This window comes from Microtus oregoni, unplaced genomic scaffold (genome assembly GCF_018167655.1).
Source record: "Microtus oregoni isolate MIOR12 unplaced genomic scaffold, Mior012 000146F_ref0000122, whole genome shotgun sequence".
In the NCBI taxonomy this organism is placed as follows: Eukaryota; Metazoa; Chordata; class Mammalia; order Rodentia; family Cricetidae; genus Microtus; species Microtus oregoni.
In genome coordinates this window covers 607,969-635,876 of record NW_024544796.1, presented here as the reverse complement: position 1 = coordinate 635,876, position 27,908 = coordinate 607,969, and the positions used below count along the sequence as shown (strand labels likewise).

Sequence of the window (27,908 nt, the reverse complement as noted above, 5' to 3'; positions counted from 1 at the left end):
CTATTCACAGTCATTCCCTTAGCAGCATTATTTTACTTTCTGAAATTGCATGTGTCATATTATTGGATCTCAAAAATATTGCCTGCAGTTCAAATCACTTTCAAACTGCAGAGTGTAGCTGGCAACCTTTTCACTGAAAGCTCCATTTGGGTGTCTAATAGGAATCTAAAACATAACATCTCCCAAACTGTAAGTATTGACATGTCCCCTACAATCAGATTCTCCCACTACAGTTATGGCTATTCAATCTTCCACATTTTCTTAGTTAGTTTCACACTGATGTGATAAAACACCATGAGCAAGTCAACTTATAGAATAAAGAGTTTATTGTCTTACAGTTACAGATTGTTAGAGTCTATTCCACCATTATGGGGAGCATGACAGTGTGCAAGCACGATGCTAATACGGTAGCTGAGATCTTACATCCTTATTTGCAAGTAGGAGGCAGAAAGAGCTAACTGGCAATGAAGAGCTAACTTCAAAGCCCATGCCCAGTGATACACATCCTCCAGCAAAGCCACACATCCTGGTTCTTCCCAAACAGTTCCACCAACTGGGAACCAAGTATTCAAATATATGAGGCTAAGGGCATCATTCTTACTCAAACCACTACAAAGGTGATCAAGTCAAAAGTGTTAACATTATTGTTGAATTTCCCCTCTTTTAAAATCTTCCCACTAAAAACAATCAATAATTTGTTATTCAAAAGATAATTATTATTTTACCAGCTTTGATCATCTCACCACAGCATGCTTGGATTGTTGTAATGGTATCTTGATCAATCTCCTTCATCCCAACCTAAAGCAGCCCAATCCTTCTAAAAACCAAAGATTTATCAAAAACGTTTCTATTCAGATATTCATCTCACTTTAAGCAAAGCTAATATCTATATAATGCCGTACCAATCTCCTCCAATATTTTTAGCTATTATTACATATCAGAACCACCTAGAAATCCTTAAAAAGTACTAAAGTCTGGGCCTAAATAAATTATATCTTTAGAAGGGAAAATATGTGCTATAGCTCTGATTTCTCAAGGTTGTTTTAGTTTTTGGAGAATCTGAAAGCCAGGAAGGGCTGAAAATGCCTGGTTTCACTACCCTTTGATCTTATCTTCTATTCACTATCTAGATTACTGGATTACTCTTACAGTACCCACATTTTCTTTCCTTCTGGAAGAAAGGAGGCATATTCTTTCCTCTGGGGGCTTGGCAGTAGCTGTTTTCTCTGCCTACTAACCCTATCCTTGCTTTCAAACATGCCTTATTCTCTTACCTGCTTCCAAAGTGGGTTTCTGGACTGATGAGAAACTTCCATTTAGCAGGTAAAGGGGTTGCTGCCAAACCTGATGAGCTGAGAATAATCCTCAGGACTCATATTATGCAAGAACAGAAGCCTCTCTGCAAAGTTATCCTGTGACCTACACACATACACCACCCCAATAAGCAAATATCAGTGTAGAAATCAAGAAACAGCATGTATATTCTTACTTAGGCATGGTTACATAGTAACTGTGATTTCAGCACTACTAAGGGGGCACAATATAAAAAGGTAGATTGTGAGCCTTTCTCTAGTTACTTAGTTAAAAAAGTCTATTCCTTTTCATTTTTGTTTCTTCTAAAATGCTTAACAAAAACTTTAGAATTACTATTTTTATTTAGTTCTTTTAATATGTCTCTCCTATGGAGAAAATGCTATTTAAGGGTTGGGTTACATCTGTTTTCTTTGCTATTTCCTCAATTGTTGCAAAGAGCACACTCAAAACACATTTATGAGGTGAAATATTTAACAAAATAACTCACAGAAAGACAGCATAAGAGACAGTCAAATTAAATGAAGAGGTAAAGGAAATTTATAGTTAAGTAGTTAAATCTGTTTGCTGAGGGCAAAATGGTCCCCAAAGCGTAAATGTATGTGGATAAGAATAGAGCTTGAAATTCATTTTTGTCAGTTTAATGAAACTTATGACGCTTTTCTCAGATTAACAAAAAAGAGAAAATCCGTAGAGACTAATTGTTTTGAAATAGTTGAAAACTACTTTGAAGATAGAAATAGGAATAATACACATGCCTTCATAGTAACAGATTAAATTGGGAGTTGTAAACCTCTTTTTTCCTGTAAAGGGATGTATAATTAATATTTTGATCTTGTGGACAATGCAGTTTATTGGGATTACTTAGCTCTGCTTTTTTTCAGCGTGAAAGCGGCCACATGCAGTATATATGTGATTAAAAGGGCCTGTTATCCATTAAAACAATTATTTTCAAAAAGAGGCAGAAGGTATGTTTTCTCAAATAGTAAGGTATACTGAGAGTTTAAAAGTCGTGATACCTTTGAAGCAACCAAAGGAAAATGAATATTTGAGATATCCAAAATACTTGTAATATGGTATAGAAATTCTTATGGTCTTTTGGTGACAAAATTACAGTGACTGATGATAATCATGTTATTTTTGACTCTGCATTCCTAGTTGAAACAAATACTAAATGAAAGGTTTGTCTGACAAAGGTACATTTTTTCCTATCTAAATTTATAGATTCACTGATTTTTTTCTTTTAAATAACTTTATTTATTCTTTGAAATTTTCACATATTTATGCAGTGTTCTTTGTTTATATTCAAACTTTGACCTCTCTGTTCAACTCTTTTTCAGGTCTCCCTATAACATCTCTGTCTCAACTTCATGTCCTATTTATTTACTTTAATCCACTGAGTCCCATTAGTGCTACAATATGGGTACAGGGTCATTTATTACAACATGGGTAACATACTGATGGTCAACTCCCAGGAAAAAAGTGACACATTTTTAGCAGGTATCAACTATGAATAGCTTTTCAGCTGGGGGGGGGGGTGACCTCATGAACTCCTCCTATATCCATGCTGGATTGTTGAATTGACTTAATCTTGTACAGCTCTCATGCATGTATAAGTTCATGAGTGCTATCATCATGTCATGTCTAGAGGGCAGAATTTGACAGCACTCCTTTCCACCCTGTGGTTCTTATATTCTTCCTGTCCCCTCTTCTGAGATGTTTTCAGAGCCTTGATAGGGTGTGTGTCTGTGTGTGTGTGTGTGTGTGTGTGTGTGTGTGTGTGTGTATGAGAGAGAGAGAGATAGACAGACAGACAGACAGACAAAAGTCATATTTATTGCTCAACTCTCACAGTCACTTTTGTCCTCAGCATGTTAACCGGTTTTAAGTCTCTGTATTGACTACTACCACTACACAATGAAGCCCCTCTGACAAAGGTTGACAGCAGTTTGGGTCTTGGGTATAAACATAAACAAACACTTAAAGGGAAGTTTGACAACAAAACCATTTTTCAAAAGAAACTTCTAGGGATGTTGTGCAAATATTGCTTTGTCAAGACTTGAAGGCTTTGATGAGGCTTGCCTGTTTATGTATACATGCATACATTTTGTAGAGATGAATGAATTAAGGAAGGCAATGGGAGGACTTGGGTGGAAAATGGTCAATCGTTTCACACATTATTTAAAAACCTTCAAGTCCTTAGACTTTCTCATCAATCTCTAAAATACCCCTGCACTAAATTTTTTTTTATAAATGTGTAGCCCAGGCTGTCCTCAAACTCGTGATCCTCCTGCCTCTGGCTCCTTCAGCAAATCCTACTGATGTGCCCCACCACAACTGGCTCCAGCAATAATTTTTAACAGTGCATTTTTCATAGATGTTGCCTCAAATTCAATTTTGCTTTATAGTACAGTTCCAATGTAATTATAGCTATCACATTGACTGGGTTAGAGGATTTGTGTGGATTTCTAACAAGATCCAAGAAAGACCCGTTTATAAAACCCTGGAACATATTTTTTTTCCTTTAAAGTATTAGTTAAAAGAAAAAGAAAAAACTGGGTATTTTGAATTTTATGGTAATAATAGAAAAAATACTAGGTACGTTTGTTGAGGGAGTTTGAAGTGAATGTAACACTGCATCTATCGACTTCATATTTCAGCTCACATCCATATTTATTGATTAGAGAAGGAATGACTCAGGACAAGATTGATTTGATAGAAACCGTACTCTGCTTATTTATCATGTGGAGAAAATTTGCACATCCACCTAGGCATCGGGGTATTACTTTATTGACTGTGAATTAAGTCTTGGCTGAGTGTCAAGTTTTCACTTGCAGGAGATAGTCTCTTTCCAAGAATCTTCTTGTTTGAAGATGAACAATAAACTAAAATAACTATGGATTGAATGTTTTGGGTTTTGCAGTTTAAATTTTCTGGAACTACTTTGAGAAGTCAAAATATAGCAAAACATTGTTAACCGGTATTTGTGGTAATAGCATTGTTGGTTGATTGGAAATTTCTCCCATTCTGTCTATAAACAAAGCAAATAAAAGCTAGTGTTAACAAGAAACAAAGACTCAATCACTTATATATCTAATCATTAATAATATTAGCTGTAATCTGAAGTCAGTTTCTAATTAGTAAAGTAGGGTGCTCAGTTTCCAAAGTAACTTCCAGTAGTAATCCAGCTTACATTCACAAAGTAGTTAAGATATGTCAGGATTATATTGTGTATTTTCCTGGGTGTTTAATTACAAAATCTCTGGTATTGTTCTCCCCTTTACATTTGATAAAACTAAGACTCAAAGACGGCTAACTGATTTACCATAGGTTACAGAACGTAAAACTAGAGTTAAAACTGGCTTCAGGGATTTGTGTATTGGTTCTCCTTCACAATGAGGAGGGAGTGAGGGAGAAAATGACAGAATGAGTAGATAAAAATTAGTAGAAAATTTTAAATTTTGCATCTTTTAGAAACCAATTAGTTAGATTCCTAAATCCATTCTAAGTGACAATAGATTTTGGCAGATGAGGGGTTAAGCTAATTTGCTACTGGTCATTTTCTGGTAGCATAACAACTATATTCCAAGGGAAATAGCTGCTCATAAGTGCTAAGAGTCTTATTACTGTTCAAATGCCCTTTTAATACTTTTTATGCTGGCAAATGTACATTACAAATGAAATACAGGGAAAGAATAATTCAAACTCTTCGGATGGTGGCATTTTGTAAACCTTAAAGCCATAGTACAAATCTTTCTCAAACCTTTGGAAATCCATCTTCATAGCAGAGAGTAGGTGGGAAGGCGCTTGCAAATCCTTTTCAACCCGACAGCTCAGAAACCTAACTTGTTTTCTGATTCCTCAGCTGTGACAGGTTGGTGGCGGTGTATTTTTCACTTCAGAAGCTAAGGACTCTTGCTAGAGTGTGGGAGTCAAAGCAGCTGGGCTGTCACTCTAGATTCTAGGCAGGGAGGCAAAAGGAGCAAGGAGAAGGCAGTGTTGCCAGGTCTTTTATAGTGTTTTCCTGTGAAAACGCTTGGATGATCAGCATAGTCTTCGGGAGATTTTTTTGTGTTAATACTCTTTAACAACGTCTTTACACCCAATCTTCAATTGTAATGAATCTATTTTCTCTACTTAGTCAATCCTTCTTCTACCCTTTCTCTTTAAGCCACTCTATCTTTATTCAATTTGAGGGGACAAGTAACCTGTCTCTCTCAAACATCATATCACTTGTTCATTGTGCCTGGCTTTTCCATTAAAATATTTTCAGTCATTCAATTATTTTTCCACTTATGACATCTATCCACCCAACTTCCCCCACCATTATATACCTTAAATATTGATCATTTGTTATGTATTAAGGACTTTAATATGGTCTGGAAAGTCAGTAGCAATGAAAAGAAATATGGTCTTTCCCCTGGAGTATACAGCACGAGAGAGAGAGAGAGAGAGAGAGAGAGAGAGAGAGAGAGAGAGAGAGAGAGAGAGAGAGAGAGAGAGAGAATAACAGAGCAGGCGAGCACAGGAGTTATTCACCTCAAGTTATGCTAAGTGCCAAGATGAACATGGATGCAGAAGTGAACTGTGATAGAAAATGCCGGGAAGGGATCTATTTAACATGTTCAGGAATCAGCTCAATTGAAACTGAAACATTCCTCTGGAGGAAACTTCATCTGAAATGCAGACACATTATATGGCAGTGGTAATGCATTACCTCACTAGAATGGTCACATTGACAGAGGACATTAGTCTAAGGACAGGGGTCTTGGAACACATCACTTTTGCATGGCACGAGGCTCAGGGAGCAGAGAGGTAGACTACTATCTCATTCCATGTTCTAAAGTTTATAGTGGGTGGTATTGTTTTAAAGACTTCCATTGTACCCTTACTAGGTGGTGAGTATCAACTCTCCCAAAGGGATTGGAAATCATCCAAAAAATTCAATAGGGTGACCAAGATCATATGGTTAGCTGGTAGCAAAAAGGAGTAGGGGACCTAGAGTAAGTGTGTGAGTGAGGATGGGTTAGACCACAATATGCAACTGTTGAGGGAATAAAGTAACTGATGAGAGAAGGAAGGGTAGGTGAATCTGGAGGATGGAGTGGTATGAGGGAAATAAGTATACTTAAAGTACATTATATACTTTCTTGAAAATGCCTTTATATTAGCCTGTAAAATAATTTAAGAAATTAGAGAGTCTGAGCTTGCCCCCACCCACCAAGAGGGGGAAGCAAAGGCAGAAAAACACAGGGCAAGAGAAGGATTATGGAAAGAAAAGATCTAGTGTTATTAATCACAAAAGCAAAGGATCTGGTTTTGTTCAAAATATCCTACAGTTCACCCAGAGAAATATGCTAATTTTTGGAAAATCACAGGGGAGAATAGTTAAGTCCAGACTGCTTATTTTTTCAAAGGACAAAACATGCAGAATGAATGGAAAGAGCCAGAATACTTTGAAAAGGCTACTAGAATTAGGTTCTCTCCCTGCCCCTCCCTCTCTCCCTTCCATTTTTCGACCCTCTCGAAAATGGAGAATTCCTTTAAGTACAGTGATTGCTTGGTTTTTCTTGAAGTGGTTACAAATGTCAAGCAAATGAAGTATAAAATAATGATGCTGAATAGTCTGGAAGGACTTAAAGCACATTAAGATCGTTGAGTTATGATTCACAGAAGGCTATATTTGTCTGGACAACATCCTGTCCTACAGATACTAGTTCAGGTCCACATGCATAACACCAGTTGTTGTCCTGAGCTCACTGCCCATCCCTAAAATGTGACAATGATTAAACGCAAAATGCAAAATGTTGCAGTATGTAAGTACAAATTTAAAACAATAATGGCCTCTTGTCAGACAATATGGAAAAGCAAAGTTGCCTGGAATTTGTTATTATACTTGCAAATGGAGTAATATTTACAGTGGGTTGACACGGTGCTACATAACCCGACACAAGGCAAGGGAAGGATTATGGAAAGCAGGGTTGGAAAATGGTGAGCTCAAGGAAATCACAAAGCAGTACACAAGGAGGAAAATAGTTTCAAGGTCAGTGTTCCTCATATATTCAGAATAGCCTCTATAACCCAGTTTCTCCTTCTCTCCCTGTCCCTCCCTCTCTCCGTTCCGTTTTTTGAGGCAAGATCTCATATAGCACAGGTTAGCCTTGAACTTGCTGTAGCCAAGGATGGCCCACACATTTGGAGTACCAGAATTACACAAGTATGCCATCACACTTAGCCTCTAATTTTATTTTACAGAACAAAAAGTCCAAATAACTAGACTATTGATGGCTTTTGGCCTAATGTCACCAGTCACAACATTTCTTAATTTTTGTATGATTATTTTTGTATGGATGTGCTTATGCATCACGTATTTGTGTGCACACACATGTATGCACTTATTTGGAACCTAGAGGTTGAAGTTACTTCACTTTATTTGATGTTTCTTCCCTTTATTTTCCTCATACGGGGTTTGCATAGAGCCCAGAGCTCAGACAGACACACTCCAGAGCTTTTCCTGCCATTACCTCCTCAGCACTGGGTTTCTAGTTACATGTCACTGTACCAGCTTTTTGTATGTGTCCAAGGGGACTGGACACAATTCCTCATGCATGCATAGCAAGCATTTCACTGACAGAACCATCTTCTTAGCTTTTTAAGACTTTTCAAATACCTTATTCATCTCTGAATTATAAGTGCCATGAAGCCAGAATCAATGCCAATTGTGTTTGCTCCTTTATCTCCAGCATTTAAAAGGTGTCTGACATACAGTGCGAATGTGCAATTCTATTTGATATTTGAATGAATTGTTATTCTCTTGGCTTCTTTGAAAGCTTTTGTGGCTTTTCTCCCATACAGAAGAACTGCCCCTAGCTAGCATGTCTCTCTTTAACCAATTATTTTCACTAAAACTTGCTTATCTTACACTATATTTTATTTCCTAGGGGACTCTGTGAAGAGAGAAGGTATTAGCCAATAAGATTAATAGTTTCTCGCACTACATTAATCCAAGTACATATAGAAAAAAGGAAGCTATTCTGGTGATTAGAACAGAGAAAATTGAATGCAGGATGCTGGATAAAGCAACAGTGAGGGTACATGTAAAGTAAGTCTTGCCACTTTGCTGACAAACTATGTTGAAAGGGATGTTGGTGCATACAGCTGGTATGGTCTCATACAATCTAAGCATTAGACAGAATCTTAAACTTCTTTCAGGATGAATTCACTGAATAGATAGATGCCCATCACCAATGGCTTTGACTTGTTCTTACATGTCTGCTCTTTTTCCTCAAGCACATAACGCCTATCATCATATAGATACATTTCTTTTTTTTTTTTTTTTTTTTTTTTAAATAATTTTTTTATTAAGAAAAGAAGAAAAAAAAACATAAACAAAAAACAAGTTTCCACCTCCTCCCAGCCTCCCATTTCCCTCCCCCTCCTCCCACCCTTCTCCCCCTCCTCCCACCCTTCTACCCCTCCCCCCACTCCTCTCCCCCTCCCTCTCCAGTCCACAGAGCAGTCCAGGTTCCCTGCCCTGTGGTAAGTCCTAGGTCCTCCCCCCTCCGTCCATATCTAGGAAGGTGAACATCCAAACTGGCTAGGCTTCCACAAAGCCAGCACATTAAGTAGGATCAAAGCCCCGTGCCATTGTCCTTGGCGTCTCATCAGCCCTCATTGTTCGCCATGTTCAGAGAGTCCGGTTTTATCCCATGCTTTTTCGGTCACAGTCCAGCTGGCCTTGGTGAGCTCCCAGTAGATCAGCTCCACTGTCTCAGTGGGTGGGTGCACGCCTCGTGGTCCCGACTTCTTTGCTCATGTTCTCCCTCCTTCTGCTCCTCATTGGGACCTTGGGAGCTCAGTCCAGTGCTCCAGTGTGGGTCTCTGTCTCTGTCTCCATCCATCACCAGATGAAGGTTCTATGATGATATGCAAGATATTCGTCAGTATTGCTCTCGGATAGGGTCATTTCAGGTTCCCAATCCTCAGCTACCCAAGGAACTAACTGGGAACCTCATGTTGGGCACTTGGGAGCCCCTCTAGGGTCAAATCTCTTGCTCACCCTAAAGTGGTTCCCTTAACTAAGAATTGTGGTTCCGTGCTCCCCTATCCACCTTTCCTTTATCCCAATTCTCCTGATTCCCCAAATCCCCCCTCCTTCCCTTCTACCTTTTCTCTCCCCATCTCCCCTTACCCCCATCCCACCCCACCCCCAAGCTCCTAATTTTCTCCCTGGCAATTGGGTCTACTTCCCTTAGCCAAGAGGATAACTATATGTTTTTCCTTGGGTTCACCTTCTTACTTAGCTTCTTTAGGTTCACCTATTGTAGACTCCGTGGCGCTAATTTATGGCTAGAAACCAATTATGAGCGAGTACATCCCATGTTCATCTTTTTGGGTCTGGGACACCTCACTCAGGATAGTGTTTTCTATTTCCATCCATTTGCCTGCAAAATTCGAGAAGTCATTGTTTTTTACCGCAGCGTAGTACTCTAGCGTGTATATATTCCATACTTTCTTCATCCATTCTTCCATTGAAGGGCATCTAGGTTGTTTCCAGGTTCTGGCTATTACAAATAATACTGCTATGAACATAGTTGAACAAATGCTTTTGTCATATGATAGAGCATCTCTTGGGTATATTCCCAGGAGTGGTATTGCTGGGTCCAGGGGTAAGTTGATCCCGAATTTCCTGAGAAACCGAAACACTGACTTCCACAGTGGTTGCACAAGATGGCATTCCCACCAGCAATGGATGAGGGTACCCGTTCCTCCACAGCCTCTCCAGCAAAGGTTATCCTTGGTGTTTTTGACTTTAGCCATTCTGACAGGTGTAAGATGATATCTCAAAGTTGTTTTGATTTGCATTTCCCTGATTGCTAAGGAAGTTGAGCACGACTTTAAGTGTCTTTTGGCCATTTGAACTTCCTCTGCTGAGAATTCTCTGTTCAGTTCAGTGCCCCATTTTTTAATTGGGTTAATTAGCATTTTAAAGTCTAGTTTCTTGAGTTCCTTATATATTTTGGAGATCAGACCTTTGTCTGTTGTGGGGTTGGTGAAGATCTTCTCCCAATCAGTAGGTTGCCTTTGTGTCTTATTGACTATGTCCTTTGCTTTACAGAAGCTTCTCAGTTTAAGTAGGTCCCATTTATTCAATGTTGCCCTTAATGTCTGTGCTTCTGGGGTTATACATAGGAAGCGATCTCCTGTGCCCAGCTCCTGTAGGGTACTTCCCACTTTCTCTTCTATCAGGTTCAGTGTGTTCGGGCTGATATTGAGGTCTTTAATCCATTTGGACTTGAGTTTTGTGCACGGTGATAGATAAGGGTCTATTTTCATTCTTCTACAAGATGACATCCAGTTGTGCCAGCACCATTTGTTGAAGATGCTTTCTTTCTTCCATTTTATACTTTTAACTCCTTTATCGAAAATCAGGTGTTCATAGGTTTGTGGGATAAAATCCGGGTCTTCTATACGATTCCATTGGTCGACTTCTCTGTTTTTATGCCAGTACCACACTGTTTTCATTACTGTAGCTCTGTAATAGAGTTTGAAGTCAGGGATGGTAATGCCTCCAGAAGATCCTTTATTGTATAGGATTGTTTTGGCTATCCTGGGTTTTTTGTTTTTCCATATAAAGTTGATTATTGTCCTCTCCAGATCTGTGAAGAATTTTGATGGGATCTTGATGGGGATTGCATTGAATCTATAAATAGCCTTTGGTAGAATTGCCATTTTTACTATGTTGATCCTACCAATCCAAGAGCAAGGGAGGTCCATCCATCTTTTGGTATCCTCTTCAATTTCTTTCTTCAATGCCTTAAAGTTCTTGTCAAATAGATCTTTCACTTCCTTGGTTAGATGTACCCCAAGATATTTTATGCTGTTTTTGGCTATTGTGAATGGTGAAGCTTCTCTGATTTCCCTCTCTGCTTCCATATCCTTTGTGTATAAGAGGGCGACTGATTTTTTGGAGTTGATCTTGTATCCTGCCACATTACTAAAGCTGTTTATCAGCTGTAGGAGTTCTTTGGTGGAGTTTTGGGGGTCGCTTATGTACACTATCATATCATCTGCAAATAACGAAAGTTTAACTTCTTCCTTTCCAATTCGAATCCCCTTGATTCCATTATGTTGTCTTATTGCTATTGCTAGAACTTCAAGCACTATATTGAAGAGGTATGGGGAGAGTGGACAGCCTTGTCGTGTTCCTGAGTTAAGTGGGATGGCTTTGAGTTTCTCTCCGTTTAATTTGATGTTAGCTGTCGGCTTGCTGTATATAGCTTTTATTATATTTAGGTATGACCCTTGTATCCCTAATCTCTCCAAGACTTTTAACATAAATGGATGTTGAATTTTGTCAAATGCTTTTTCAGCATCTAATGAAATGATCATATGGTTTTTTTCTTTCAGTTTATTTATATGCTGGATTACATTGATAGATTTTCGTATGTTGAACCAGCCCTGCATCTCAGGAATGAAGCCTACTTGATCATAATGGATAATTTTTCGGATGTGTTCTTGGATTCGATTTGCCAGTATTTTGTTGAGGATTTTTGCGTCGATATTCATGAGTGAGATTGGCCTGTAGTTCTCTTTCCTGGTTGAGTCTTTGAGTGGTTTTGGTATCAGAGTAATTGTGGCTTCATAAAAGGAGTTTGGTAATGACCCTTCTGTTTCTATCTTGTGGAATACATTAAGGAGTATAGGTATTAGATCTTCTTGGAAGATCTGGTAGAATTCCGCATTGAAACCATCTGGTCCTGGGCTTTTTTTGGTAGGGAGGTTTTTGATAACCTCTTCTAATTCTTCGCGACTAACAGGTCTATTTAGATTGTTCACCAGGTCCTGATTTAACTTTGGTATATGATATTTATCTAAAAAAGTATCCATTTCCTTTACATTTTCCAATTTTGTGGCATATAGGCTTTTGTAGTAAGATCTAATGATTCTCTGAATTTCCTCTGTGTCTGTGGTTATGTCCCCCTTTTCATTTCTGATCTTATTAATTTGCAAATTCTCTCTCTGCCGTTTGATTAGCTTGGATAGTGGTTTGTCAATCTTGTTGATTTTCTCCAGGAACCAGCTTTTTGTTTCATTGATTTTTTGTATTATTTTCTGTGTTTCTATTTTGTTGATTTCAGCCCTCATTTTGATTATTTCCAGTCTTCTACTCCTCCTAGGTGAGTCTGCTTCTTTTTTTTCTAGAGCTTTCAGGTGGGCTGTTAAGTCTCCAATGTGAGCTTTCTCTGTTTTCTTTAAGTGGGCACTTAGTGCTATGAACTTTCCTCTTAGGACTGCTTTCATAGTGTCCCATAAGTTTGAGTATGTTGTTTCTTTATTTTCATTGAATTCCAGGAAGACTTTAATTTCTTTCTTTATTTCTTCCTTAATCCAGCTATGGTTCAATAGTTGACTGTTCAGTTTCCATGACTTTGTATGCTTTCTGGGGGTAGCATTATTGTTGAATTCTAACTTTAATCCATGGTGATCTGATAAGACACAGGTGGTTACTAATATTTTTTTGTAACTGTGGATGTTTGCTTTGTTACCGACTATGTGGTCGATTTTCGAGAAGGTTCCATGAGCTGCAGAGAAGAAGGTATATTCTTTCCTATTTGGATGGAATGTTCTATAGATGTCTGTTAAGTCCATTTGATTCATTACCTCCACTAATTCTCTTATTTCTCTGTTAGGTTCCTGTCTGATTGACCTGTCCATTGGTGAGAGAGGAGTGTTGAAGTCTCCTACTATTAGTGTGTGCGGTTTGATGGCGGCCTTGAATTTTAGCAATGTTTCTTTTATGTACGTGGGTGCTTTTATATTAGGGGCATAGATGTTCAGGATTGAGACTTCATCCTGATGAACTGTTCCTGTTATGAGTATAAAATGCCCCTCTCCATCTCTTCTGATTGATTTAAGTTTAAAGTCAACTTTGTTAGAGATTAGTATGGCCACACCTGCCTGTTTCTTAGGTCCATTTGCTTGATAGGCCTTTTCCCAGCCCTTTACTCTGAGTAGGTGCCTGTCTTTGTGGTTGAGGTGTGTTTCTTGTAAACAGCAGAATGTTGGATCCTGTTTTCTTATCCAATCTCTTAGCCTGTGCCTTTTTATAGGTGAGTTGAGTCCATTGACATTAAGTGATATTAATGACCAGTGGTTGTTAACTCCGGTCATTTTTTTTTAGTCGTAGAGTTTGTGTGTTTCCCTTCTTTGTTTTGTGTTGGTGAAGGGTCTCTAGATGTCTGAGTTATTGTGGTCATTGTTGGACTCCTTGGTTAGTGATTTTCCTTCAATTACTTTCTGTAAGGCTGGATTTGTGGCTGCGTATTGTTTAAATTTGTTTTTATCCTGGAAAATTTTATTTTCTCCATTTATAGTGAATGAAAGCTTGGCTGGGTATAGTAATCTGGGCTTGCACCCATGGTCTCTCAGTTTCTGCAGTACATCTATCCAGGACCTTCTGGCTTTCATGGTTTCCATGGAGAAGTCAGGTGTAAGTCTGATAGGTTTACCTTTATAAGTAATTTGGCCTTTTTCCTTTGCAGCTCTTAATATTCTTTCCTTATTCTGTATGCTTTGTGTTTTGATAATTATATGGCGAGGGGATGTTTTTTTTTGATCCAGCCTATTCAGTGTTCTGTATGCTTCTTGCACCTTCATAGGAAAATCTTTCCTTAGGTTGGGAAAGTTTTCTTCTATAATTTTATTAAATAGATTTTCTGGACCATTGAGCTGCACTTCTTCTCCTTCTTCTACTCCTATTATTCTTAGGTTTGGTCTCTTTATTGTGTCCCATATTTCCTGAATGTTTTGTGATGAGAGTTTGTTGGACTTGCTGTTTTCTTTGATCAGTGTGTTTATTTTCTCTATGGTATCTTCAGAATCCGAGAGTCTTTCTTCTATCTCTAGTATTCTGCTGGTTATGCTCGTTTCTGTAGTCTCTATTCGTTTACCTAGATTTTCCATGTCCAGACGGCCCTCTGTTTGTGTTTTCTTCTTTGCCTCCATTTCAGTTTTCAGGTCTTGAACTGTTTCCATTATCTGTTTGATTGTTTTTCCTTGGTTTTCTAGGGTATCATTCACTGATTTATTCAATTCTTCAAACTTTCTGTTATATTTCTCATCCATTTCTATAAGGGCGTTTTTTACATGCTGTTTAAGGGTGTCAATCACTTTCATGAAGTCAATCTTTTCTCCTTCCTCTTGATTAAGGGGTTCTTGTCCTCCCGTTGTGAGGTCGCTTGTTTCTGGTAGCTTCATGTTGCTTTTCAGCTTGTTGGGCGAATTCTTGCCTTGACGTCGGCCCATCTCTTCTTCCAAATGCTCCCTATGGATCTTCTTTTACCGGATTAGGTCTCCTTGCCTACCAAACGCTGTCTCTCCCCAATGTTGACTCTCCCAATGCTGGGTCTCCTGGCGCCGAAAGATCAGGCCTCCGTGCTGGTTGGGCAGCTCGCAGACAAAGCGCCTACCCCGCTTGGTGCAGGCAGGCCACAGAAACAAAGGAACTGCTGCCCCCCGGGAGCCCCGGGTACTCGGACTCAGCGCCCAGATAGGCTGGGCTGGGCGATGCCACGCGCCAAAAGAGGGAAGTGGGGGCGAAGTGGGGAGGGCTCTGGACGGAAGCTGGGTGGGCCAGGAAGAAAGAGGCAGCACCCGGGGAGTAGAGGCCCTGCAGAGAGCCCAAGCAGGACAGGGGGCCAAGAAACCCCCGAGCTCCCCGTCCCAGGCTGGCGCCGTGGGCCAGAAACTCACCCCAATGCTGGGTCTCCTGGCGCCGAAAGATCAGGCCTCCGTGCTGGTTGGGCAGCTCGCAGACAAAGCGCCTACCCCGCTTGGTGCAGGCAGGCCACAGAAACAAAGGAACTGCTGCCCGCCCGGGAGCCCCGGGTACTCGGACCCAGCGCCCAGATAGGCTGCGCTGGGCGATGCCACGCGCCAAAAGAGGGTAGTGGGGGCGAAGTCCATATAGATACATTTCTACCCAGGATAAAAGACTCTCTTCCTTTCATATGTGCAAATAATGAAGAGCAGTAGACTAACTTTTAGTTCTATACTGGAGTGGATACATTTAAGACTGTCTCTTTTGGTGGAAAACAAAATCTTTTGCCTTTCTTCCTTCTAGTGAGGAGATAGTGATTGGAACTTCAAAGACCCATGATGTATCCTTGAAGATTGAAATCACATAATAGACCAGAAAATAGCAATGAGGACTGATGATTTCATAGAGCTACCTGAAGCTTTGAAATACCCACCAAAATCATGAGGAAGTAACCAGGTGGTGGCGGTACATGCCTTTAATCCCAGCATTTGGGAGGCAGAGGTAGGTAGAGCTTGTGAGTTTGAGACCACCTGGTCTACAGAACAGTTCTATGGCAGGCACCAAAGCTATACAGAGAAACCTTATCTTGAAAAACCAAAAAAGAAAATCATGAGGAAGTAAACCTGTCTATTGTTTAGCCAATGCTTTTTTGATTTTTTGATTTATTCCTGCAATATTCCTAATCTAATCCTAACAAATTTACCTTTGTTGTTGAAGTTACATTGTGACAAACTGGCACTTAACTTTAACCTTGACATTTTTAGCCTTGGAGAACTTATGTTTCAGGCTGTGTATTTGTCTTTAAACAGCTATTACTAATGGAAGTGTTTCTTTACTAATTATGAGTTTATCTTCATTTAGATCTCGCTTATGGGTTGCAGACTGTTTGGGGTGTTACAGAGTACTTTTAATCCTTTATTTCACATGCTGTGAGTTTGAAGAGGTACTCATGTTCTTCTGAATTGGCTCATCATCAGTCTTAGTATTGCCAATTCTCTCAACTACACACTTTAGCAGACATGATTTCTTCGTTTCAATGAGCTTATACTTGATTCTTGTCTAAGTTCTTGCACAAGCCCTTCTGAGAAAGAGCTCTAGGCTGTAATAGAGCTGTGTTCTGTACAGCCCCACTTATTTAATAAACTCAATTTAAATTAGTAAAAGAGTACTTTGTACTTGCTCTGTGCTTAATTAGTAGCCTGTGGCTTACATTGTGGACCTTAGTATTTTGGGTGGGCAAAAATCGCGGTTAAAACAAACATGGTCATTTAATCCCGTACTATATTATAATCAGTGTGTGTGGCATGAGACTTAAAGCTTTAATTCATTATTAAGCACACTGTACACAAAACAGCTTCTTCATTTACATAGTAGGAGGCAGCATTTTCATTTATTAGCTTTTGCTTAATCTGCTTTAACAAAGCTTTCAATCTATGTGCTCTCTGAGAAAGTAGCCAGTCCTGATCTTCATATCCATGCCTGCCTCTTTAGAATCTACCAATCACTTGTAAAAGAAACATGCTATACGAGTCACCTGAGAATCCAGTTTCTAAATGCATTCAAATAAACTTGCAATCTTTCGACATGTACATCTAGGAGATAGGCTTCTCTCCCCCGATCCCAATAGAACACTGAAATAAAGTCATTGATTCCTCCCTGTCAAATTCAACAAACCAATGTTGCTCCTTAGCTCTGTTGATACTTCTGTGGTATTTGACTCTGTTGAATACACCATTTTCAACATTTTGCCTCTCTTGGTTATTGACATGACAGCACTGTTGTCTCTTCTCTGTGATTGTTCTTCATTTCCTCCTGCTGAGTCCTCTTCCCTTTCTCCCTGTCTCCATGATTTTACTCTGTGTTCTGTACTGGACTTGAATTCACGGTTGTCCTGTCTCAGATTCTCATATGCTGTCTTACTGGTATAGTCTATGATGCCAAGCTCTCTCATCTCAGTAATGTGTTTATTATTTAGAGCCTTGACCATCTGATTTTCTTATTTTATACCTTTATCCTCGATCATCCCATCCTTTCTATGGAATCATCATAGGCTAATTATATTTTGGTTGTTATTTTCACCTTAAAAGATTTTTGAACTCTGAAACATTTTTTTTCGGATTCAGTGGACATAGAGACAATACTATATTTTCATTTTTTTAAAATTTAACACATAGAAACCATACAATTGTGTCTATGCCTGAGATATCATGTGATGTTATAATACATATACATGTTGTATAATGCTTAAATCAGATTAACTATAGCTATCTTTCCAAACATTTTTTTCTTATAGCAAAAACTCAAAAAATTATTTCCTCTGTCTTTATTGTGTGTGTGTCTGTGTGTGATGGCTACATATGTATACATATTCATGTGTATGTGGAGTATGCATGTGTACATGAGCCTAAGAGGCCCATAGACCAACATCTGGATCAAGATGTCTTCCTCAATTGTTATCCACTTTATTTTTTGAGACAAGTTCTGTTGCTTAACTTAGAGCCCACCATTGTGACTAGTTTTGCTGTACAACAGCTTTGGGGAGACCCATGTTTCTGCTTCTGATGTGCTGAGGTTACAGACACTTGTGGCCTTGCCTGATCTTTTACATGGACCCTGGATAGGTGAACTCATGTACTTATGCTTATATGGTAAGCACTCTAACCACTGAGCAATATTTTCAATCCAAATTCTATTTTTCAAAAATGTATAATACATAACTATTATACACCTATAATCATTTTGCCTATAGAAGCTTGTTTCTGTCTAATTCTTAGTATCCATTGACCAACTTCTCTCCATCCCTTCTTCCTTTTGCTTTTCCAGCCTCAGGTAACCAATCATACTCTCATGTCCCATGAGATCAGCACTATCTTGATGACTCAAAGGTACCATAAAACAGATACCATCAGAATTCATTCATTATCTTCCTCTTTAACTTGGATACCTGTATCAAAATCTGAGAATCAAGCATTTACTTATCTGTCTTATTTCTCTCAGTGAACTAGCCATGCAAGTACTATTATCTCAAAATAGAAATGTGAAAACTGAGGTTCAGGGGGATTCTGTAGCTCATCCACAAGTACCTAGGTTACTCTAAGACAGCTTTTAATGTATTTTATTGTGATTCTGGAACTGAAACACCTTTTTTTTTTCAATGATGAGGGTGAAAACCAATGTCATGTTTGTGCTCAGCAAGCAATCTACCACTAAACTAAAACCCCTGTCTTAGAGCAGAAACTAAGAAGGACTTTGCTAAATTACTCTTACTGAAAAGGTCTTTGCTAAATTATCCTTACTAGGAGATTCTCTTATAGCATTTTTTTTTTCATTTTGAAAATCAGGAAACAAGATCCCAAGAGATGGAATACTAAAGAGGAAAGTGTTGTTGAGATGGTTAGCTTAGGAAAGAAGTTGGGGTTCTTGAGGCACTACGAGAAGTACAAACTCAAGAGTTCAGAGAACAAAAGGCAGTTGAGAAGAAGGTGAATAGTACCATAACTAGGAAGATAAATTTTGACACCAAATCTCTTTCTTTTTTCTAGGGTCTTCTTAAGTGACATTTGGCTTCACTGACATTCAGTTTGGCCTCAGAGTAGTGGTTTCCATGGAGGACAGGGAAAAATCTTTTGGTAATCCCAAGCTTCAATTTTCATGTAACTCTAGATTCTCATGGAACTTGCACCATATTTGAAAGGGCCTGACTGATACACATGACTGCTAAACACAATGATAACTGGTGTTATTTGGGAACCAAGACAAAAGCACATTTTCATTCCAAGTTCATCCATAAAAATTGTTTGCTACTTTTTTGTTAAACATCTGTGTTTTTGTTTGTTTGTAGTTGATTTTATTCTCTAACCCCAAAATTTCTTCATTAAATTTTTCATCCATATAAGCTGAACAATCAGAACTCATTTCATACATAAAATTCATCAAGTGTCAAATTTCTTTAATTTCAACATTCAGTATATATTGTTTGACTAAATCAGCATATTCCAATAATGATATAGTTAAGATAAATTCTTCTTGTCTATTGCATTGCATATGGCACTGGAGATGTGTTCCTTTTGTATCTTTTCCCTTGATTTTTGCCAAATGGAATTTATTAAAAATAATGAGAGATGGTTAGCATTAATTATCAACTTCATATGATCTAGAATCACCTTGGAGACAAACATCTTGACATGTCTGTGACGGAGTGTTTACTTTAGATTAATTGAGATGTTCAGAGTGCCCACCCCCAGTTACCGTGGGTTCTAGGCTAAGGGAAAAGGGAAAAGTGAGCTAAGCACCAGCATTCCTCACTTTCTGCTTATTAACTGTAAATGTACTATGACCAGTTGCCTCATATTCCTGCTGTTACTACTGTCCTGCTATGATGGACTATATCCCTTGAAACTGTAAGTCAAAATAAACCCTTCATTTCTGGAGTTGCATTGTCAAGTATTTTTTTTTATCAGCAACAAGAAAATTGGTGAGTATAGTACATATCAAGAGATTTTGTATAGATGAAATTAATGCCATATTTGTTTGTTTGTATGTAGTACTTCTGCCATAGGTCCACTCTTACCCTTGTCAAAGAAAGGCATTTTTGTCATGACCTTTTCTTCCTGATCTCATATATTTGAATGCCTAGTTCCTAGTTGGTGAAACTGGTAAAGAAGGAGGAGAAGGTGTGACTTTTTTTGGAGTAGGTGTGTCACTGAGGGTGGACTTTGAGGTTTCAAAAGCCTATGCCAGGCCTAGTCTCACACTCTTTCTGTCTCTAACTTGTGGATTGGATGTGAACCCTCAGCCCCATGTCTGTCTGCTGGCTTCCATACTCCCTGCCGTGATGGTTATAGATTAACCCCCTGAAACTGTAAGCAAGTCAAATAGATACTTCCCTTTCTAAGTCTTAGTCATGGTGTCTCTGCAGCGCAATAGAACAGTAACTAAGAGAGTATTTATGTTGAACTATAGATTTCTTGGATTCGTTCTTCTTGTCTGAAATTTTTTTTTATTTTTTTTTTCTTTATTTATTAAGGATTTCTGCCTCATCCCCACAACCGCTTCCCATTTCCCTCCCCCTCCCCCGATCAAGTTCCCCCCCCCCCCTCATCTGCTCCAAGAGCAATCAGGGTTCCCTGACCTGTGGGAAGCCCAAGGACTGCCCACCTCTATCCAGGTCTCGTAAGGTGGGCATTCAAACTGCCTAGGCTCCCACAAAGCCAGTACGTGCAGTAGGATCAAAAACCCACTGCAATTGTTCTTGAATTCTCAGTATTCCTCATTGTCCGCTATGTTCAGCTAGTCCGGATTTATCCCATGCTTTTTCAGACCTAGGCCAGCTGGCCTTGGTGAGATCCCAATAGAACATCCCCATTGTCTTAGTGTGTGGGTGCACCCCTCGTGGTCCTGAGTTCCTTGCTCGTGCTCCGTCTCCTTCTGCTCCTGATTTGGACCTTGAGATTTCTGTCCGGTGCTCCCGTGTGGGTCTCTGTCTCTGTCTCCTTTCATCGCCTGATGAAGGTTAATATTCCTGAGGATGCCTATGTGTTTGTCTTTGGATTCACCTTATTTAGCTTCTCTAGGAACATGAATTATAGGCTCAATGTCCTTTATTTATGGCTAGAAACCAAATATGAGTGAGTACATCCCATGTTCCTCTTTTTGGGTCTGGCTTACCTCACTCAGGATAGTGTTTTCTATTTCCATCCATTTGTATGCAAAATTCAAGAAGTCCTTGTTTTTTACTGCTGAGTAATACTCTAATATGTATATATTCCATACTTTCTTCATCCATTCTTCCATTGAAGGGCATCTAGGTTGTTTCCAGGTTCTGGCTATTACAAACAATGCTGCCATGAACATAGTTGAGCATATACTTTTGTTGTATGCTAGGGCCTCTCTTGGGTATATTCCCAAGAGTGGTATTGCTGGATCCAGGGGTAACACCCTTAAGAATCTGACCATGGGAGAGTTTGGAGAGAGGAAATTGAGTGGAAAATGATGTAATTATATTATAATTTCAAAAAAAATTTAAAAACATCTGAATTATACTGATATGGGATTCCCCTCTGTATGCTGTGAATGTGTTTTATTTCCAATGGTTAATAAAGAGGCTGCGTTCAGCCAATGACTTAACAGAATAAAGCCAGGCAGAAAATCTGAACAGAGATGTAGAGAGATGTAAAGAGGACTCAGAGTCCAGGAGACACCATGTAGCTGCTGAAGGAGCCGGATGCATCCCAGAACCTTGCCGGTAAACCACGAGCCTCATGATATACATAGAATAATAGAAATGGGTTAATTTTAGATGTAAGGGCTAGCTTCCAGCCATTCATACCGCTTGTCTGGGAGTCTTTGGGGCCTGAATTCCGTGTCCAGAGGGAGGCTGCAGCGCTAGGATGAAGCTTGTGAGATTTTTTGATGAAATTGAGTCATGAAACCATAATCATTGAATTGAAGAATGGAACACAAGTCCATGGAACAATCGCAGGTGTAGATGTTAGCATGAATACACATCTTAAAGCTGTGGAAATGACCCTGAGGAACAGAGACCCTGTACAGTTGGAAACATTGAGTATTCGAGGAAACAACATTCGATACTTTATTCTACCAGACAGCTTACCTCTTGAAACATTACTTGTGGATGTTGAGCCTAAGGTGAAATCTAAGAAGAGAGAAGCTGTTGCAGGACGAGGTCAAGGCCGAGGTAGAGGAAGAGGACATGGTTGCAGCAGAGGAAGAGGGGGTCCTAGGCGATAATGTCTTTCAAGATTACTGTTCCAAAGTGATATGGAATTGGGGGATATTTTTTGTACAGGTTTTGTTTGTCAGTTTTTAATAAACCTAAGTGTGGGATGAAAAAAAGATGTAAGGGCTATCTAGAAATATGTTTAAGCTATTGGCCAAACAGTATTGTAATTAATAAAGTTTCTGTGTGATGGTTTCAGGTCTGGGCAGCCAGGAAACAAATGAGCAATCTCCGCCTACACTACAGCCTAATCTGTTAAGGCTCTACATGAATAAATTTATCTTAACATTGTTATGACCTTGCATTCTTGTATTTTATTATATTTTCATACTTGTTTAGCCAATACTTACTAAATTGCTGAATTGAAGATAGAACAAAATGAATATTGTGCTGATTAGTAGATGTAGCCAAAGGCACACACTACGTAAGTGAATTGAATAGGAAAAGTGTTTGTGGCAATTCGACCCGAGGGCACTGTCAAGCTTCCTTTGGTTTTCAACAAGATCCCTTTTTAGGGAAACCAAAGGCATGACAAGATCAATGATCAGATCAGGCCAACATCAAGTACCAATAACCAAGGAGAACATGCAGTGACTGTTGACAGACCTGTGTTAGATGCTGCGGACAGATGAAGGATAAGGTGGTATCACATACACATATACATTTACACGTGACTGGAAATAGCTTCTATGGTCTTATCACATGTAAACTGGATGACCACGTCATATCAAGTTAAGAGTTAAGTTAGGAGGGTTCAATCATTAGTAGCGGGAGAGAGGATGGGTATTTTTTTCAATATAGAATCTCAAACTAAGAGGAATGGGCCCACTTTCATCACTACTCTCCAGTTTTACTTACATTATTATTTTATTTTTAGAAAAGAAACTAAGGCTGAATAATTAGTGAGTCCTAAAGTGTGTGGATGCTTAATCAAATCAGCTTTTATTAAAGTACCATATCTGTATGCCTAGCTAGTGAATATGCAGATTTGCAAATTTAATTTTTTAATTAAGTGATGTCTGATAAGATTTTATTTATATAATACTTTTCGTCTCTGTCTAAACTTAAATTTATTGGGAATTGAAGCTACAATGACTGGATCTGAGTATATACCCTCCCACATACTCCCTGACTTATCTAAGCAAAGTTCCTTAACGTTTCTGTGCCTCATTTTCATCATTTGTAAAATAGGAATACTAACATCTACCTCAACCACATTTTTGTAGGTAGTGCCTTATTTAAAATAACTTCTCTATTAGTGCTTGTTATTAGCTCTGACGAGTTATACAGGAGTTAAAGTGGAAGAGAAAATGTCACTGTTGTGGACTATTCATTCCTTCATACTGGGGGAAGATGTGTCATTGTGATAGGGTTAATAAAAAGCTAAACAGCCAATAGCTAGGCCATTAGATAAATTGCTAAGCTAATAGCTAAATGATCCATAGCTAGGAGGTTTAGCAGGGTTTTCTGGACAGAGAGAGCTCGGTAAAGAAGAAAGGTGGCTCCTAGCCAGATGGAGAGAAAGCAGGATGGGCAGTACAAAGTAAAGGGTGAATCTGAGTTATAAGAGCTGGTTAGGAACAAGCCTAAGCTAAGGCCAAGCTTTCATAGTTAATAATAACCTGCATGTCATTTTTTTGTGAGCTGGCAGCCCAAAAAGTGAAGTCTGTCTACTACTGTTTGAATTAATCGAATAAACACCTAGACAGAAAAACAGGTTTATGTTGACTCACAATTCAAGGCCACAGTCCTCCATGCTGGGGCCAGTCCAGCATCAGGGCTTAAGCAGCTGTTCATGTTATATCTGCAGGCAGGAAGCAGAGAGTGATGCATGCCTGCATTCAGCCAACCTTTTCCTTTTTATACAGTCCTCCACCTAGCCCAAAGAATGATGACACCCACTTTTAGGCTCATTCTTCCCACTTTAATAAACCTAATCAAGATAATCCTTCACAGATCGGCCAGCAGCTAATCAAATTTAAATAACCTCTCATCCCAGTGCACCTGGGAGGTTTGTTTTCTTGATCTTATCAAGACGACAATCTTTGAAGAAAACAATTCACTTCCCCTCCCAAGGTGAAAAGTAAATGAAAGTGGGAGAGAGAGGAGTGGTATCTTACTTGAGCTCCCTCCACATGGGAATATGAGGTGATTCGTGGTTTATTTTCTATGGAAGAATCCAGAGAAAGAAAAACCACCTTCATTTCAATTATTCATATTCTCAATATAGAAAGATCCTAGGTTAGGGATGGAGCAAAGTCCTTTAATAAATTCTTGATATAACATTGCCCTCATTTTCAGGATAAAAATTTCATTAGGATTTGGTGCTAGCCCCTGGAACTAGCATTTGGAAGCCACTGAACTAGATAGATGACTCTTAAGATTCCTCTATCCATGAGATGTTATGATTCTATGAAAGAATTTCATTTGTGCCTGGCCCAGAGAAGAGAACCAAGGGACTGAACCTGGGTCAAGGGACAGGCAGATCCTGAAAATGTGTTTGTAAAAGGGCTGGCAGTCAGGCCCAGAGCATTTCTCTTTGGAATTCTTAATCATATTTCCCAACTGTCAATATGGAGGAAAATTACCTAAAAAGGCCAGAGGGCTCTTGTGAGTAGAACTTTTTGTTGGACCTCTGTGACCAGTTTTGGGCTTTGGGAATTTCATTCCCAGCCTAGGTGCCACAAGATTTGGAGGAAATGGCAGAAATCTTAACTTGAGCTTTTCTCCCAGTCCTAACATTTTAAATGTATTTGTTTCTTGTCTTCATATGTTATTAGCAGTTTACAGTTCTTCTCCTCTCACCTGTGCCCCACTCCCCCGCCCCCATGAACCTATGAAGCCATGTTGCAGCAAATTGAAAAAGAAAACCCCATATCCAAAGTGATTTATCATTAATGTGAAATTCTATGCTAATCTGACAGTCAAAGTGGGGATCCCAAACTATTTCAGTGTTCACACTACAAGACAGACAGTCAGATGCCCCCCAGACCATAACATCTTGTACTCTATTAATTGTGTACTGATGGAGCCCTTTGGTTGTATTTGCATTTCCAAATAAATACAAACACATGTCACCATTTTTTATTGATTTTGGACTTCCCTAGGAAGGAAACACTGTTAAATTATAATAAATGATGTCAACTTAAACAAATAGTGCAAAACCCATTAAGAAGGCATTTGTTGCAGAGCTTGGCTTGATTTGTTGGCGTCAGTTGAAATCATGTCAAAATAATGTCTTTGGAAACCAAATAAAAATTTGTTTGCAGATTTGTCTGAAGCAAGCATTTCTAGAGCATAAAAATCCTTAAGAATCAATATGGTTTTATTCAGTATGCAAATGTATTATAAAGCATTACAGAACAAATTCCATCATTGAATTATAGGATAGTGCTAGTGAATTAATAAATAATAATAGATGATAAATAATATAGTGACTGAATTAGATAATACATTTATGAAGAAGTAGAGGGAGAAAAAAGATTAAGGAGGATAGTCTTGGGAGAAGATCAATTTTCAGATAACCTAAAATAACATTTTATATTCAGAAATTAATGGAATTTAGCCCTAACTCGCAATGTCCGGTTAAACTAAATTCCATTGTAGCCTTTAAAAAAAAAGAAGAAAGATGCAAAATGCCTAGCTCTGAAGTAATAACCATTTGTGTTCTAATATTAGTCAGCCTGCATCTGTAATTTGCATAACTGTGTTTGCCTTCCAGGTAATTGGGAATTTAATTGCTATCAGAATAAAGTTTGAGTGTTATTTCCAAATGATGTCAGTGCTATGTATCCCAATGTGCAATTTTGAGACTCACTGCAATTAGGTAGATAGGAGGGCTACAGTTCTAAGTGGGTTTCTCCTCAGCATCTCCCAGGTCGTCGTCTGCTGCCTTCTTCACTGTGGTATCTGAGTTGAACATTGACCTTGGGCTCCTATGTTTTCTCTTCCCAGTAAATCAGATCCACTTTCCTTCCCATCCTTTTTTAATCACCCAAAGATGTTTAAAGGAGATAATTTTGTAAAATAGTTAATTCTTTAACCCATAAACTTCTCAGTTTTTATTTTTGTGAAGTAAAATAAGAATTAAACAAATAAATGAAAGAAATCTCAACCATCATCTCCTATAACCAAAGTTTCATAAAAAGAAAGATACTTTAATGCCCCTCCACAGATAAAAGCCAGAAGGATATAATCTCAGAATAATGGGCAACATTTTTACTTAATACAGTTAGTTTTACGACAAACTCTTTCTGTGTTGACCTTATTTTTCTAGTTTTTGCAAAAGTAATAGTGAAATTTCATCATCACCTGGCACTATCTAGTAAAGCTGGTATTTGAAAACTGCTATTCTAAATCATGAACATTGCCGTGATATTAAGGAGGGAGCTTGGTTTTCTCATTGCTGTTTCTCCGTGGTAGGGTAAAGTACAGTTAGAGAACAAAGCAGAATGAAGCTCCGAGACTCGGCTTAGGGAGCAGACACTAACAGCTAGCTCTGGGGTAAAGTAGGAAGAATGCACAGGACTGAGGCATGCCAAGGCTGAGTCAGCAGGGAGGTTTCACTTGGTAGAGATGATTTCTCAAAGAGAAATGCCTGTAGTTACTTTCCCTTGCTCTCACAACTTCTTTGACATGGAATGTTAGAATTGCAGGGCTTTGTGTGGCAGGGCTGGATTTTTTCCTATCTATATGACACTGTGCAGCCTGCTTCCTTGTTGCAGTGGCTGGCTGCTACATGTCCCTTTCCTCTATAAGGAACTACTGATGTTATCCCATTACTGGCTGGCAAGAACAGCATTTTTTATTGATTTGATTTTTGCAAAGAATCCTATAGGCAAAATTTGCTTAGATTCTGAGAGATTCACATTACTAAATTATGCATATGTTGTTTGTAGCTACGTATATTTGTATGTGTTTGTGTTTTCCCACTCCTAATTCAGATCATACCAATTTCCTTTTTACCTTTGGGGAAAAAAAGACCCAAAGAAGTGTTAAATCAAAGGTTTAACTAAGTGCTGTCAGGGTTTTGGCTGTGGGATTGTTAGAAGCATTACGAGGGAAAATCCTACAGAACAATGTCTTGTTGTTAGTTGTGAATGAAACCCAGAGACCATCAGAGGGAGTAGTTTAGCTGCTTTGAAAGGGCTCAGAGGGAGACAGATAATAAATGTGCAACAAACAATCCAATGTCAGAAATGATCACTATTGCAAAATGAGACCGAAAACCTATGCTTTTAGCAATTTCTACACATGAAGATCTAACTCTGGCCATGGCAATATTAACTGAATCATTCTTTGAATCTGGCTAAGGTGGAATTTCACAAGGACAAAGAGGATTTGTTCACTAACCGACAAGAGAGGTACTGGTCATGCATGCTTAAATGTGTTAATGGTTCTGGTCTTTAATGGTACCAATTTAATGAAGATGCTGTTATGCATTTTTAATTGTTCTCCTCTGATTTGACATTAGCCATGCCTTCCTGACTAATATGAAGATTTGTTGGCCAGCATTACAATTGGCTGAAACTGAATCATTATATTGTCAGTCCATCCCACATTTTGTTTGCTTTTGTGTTCTCTAATGCTGTGCAACTCTATTGATGGGGCCCGCTTTCAGGTCCAGATCATCCTTTGCCTCACTCTTTAGAAATAACATTGTATTTGTGTGTGGCGGGGAGGGCTGAGTAATGTTATATGTGTGCAGGTACTTGTAGAAGCCAGAAGAGGGCAAATGATACTCTACGTCTGGAGTTACAGATGGTTCTGAGTCACTCAATACAAGGGTTCTGGGAACTAGGCTCCAGTCCTCTGGAAGAGCAGGAAATGCTCTTAGCTCCTGAGCCATCTTTCCACTGCCCTTTACCACATTCTGAAATCAATGTTTCCCATGACAGAATATATACCAACAAATTCATATCTCTTTAATAGTCTTTGTAGCACTTAGCTTGTAGTAAACTTCATGCATTTATTCTGCCCATGAATTATAATAGTCTCGGCTGGTCTCTGTAGGTGACTTCTCTGAAGTTTGGTTAG

At 38.9% G+C, this 27,908-nt stretch overlaps 1 protein-coding gene across 1 annotated transcript; it reads left to right on the top strand.

Moving 5' to 3' along the window:
- Nucleotides 1–2,756: 2,756 nt before the first annotated feature.
- Nucleotides 2,757–21,883, top strand: LOC121444896 (small nuclear ribonucleoprotein Sm D1-like). The gene is made up of 3 exons (XM_041646828.1): nucleotides 2,757–2,811; nucleotides 21,537–21,614; nucleotides 21,738–21,883. The coding sequence occupies exons 1-3, from the start codon at nucleotides 2,757–2,759 to the stop codon at nucleotides 21,881–21,883; spliced, it is 279 nt and encodes a 92-aa protein (XP_041502762.1).
- The last annotated feature ends 6,025 nt before the right edge of the window (nucleotides 21,884–27,908 follow it).

What these genes read in the sequence shown, in the direction of transcription:
- LOC121444896 (XM_041646828.1), top strand. Translation starts at nt 2,757, where the DNA reads ATGGGTAACATACTGATGGTCAACTCCCAGGAAAAAAGTGACACATTT. An exon ending in AAGTGACACATTTTTAGCAG is followed by an intron (nt 2,812 to 21,536) that starts GTATCAACTATG and finishes GAAGCTTGTGAG; the next exon opens with ATTTTTTGATGAAATTGAGT. An exon ending in AGTCCATGGAACAATCGCAG is followed by an intron (nt 21,615 to 21,737) that starts GTGTAGATGTTA and finishes TTATTCTACCAG; the next exon opens with ACAGCTTACCTCTTGAAACA.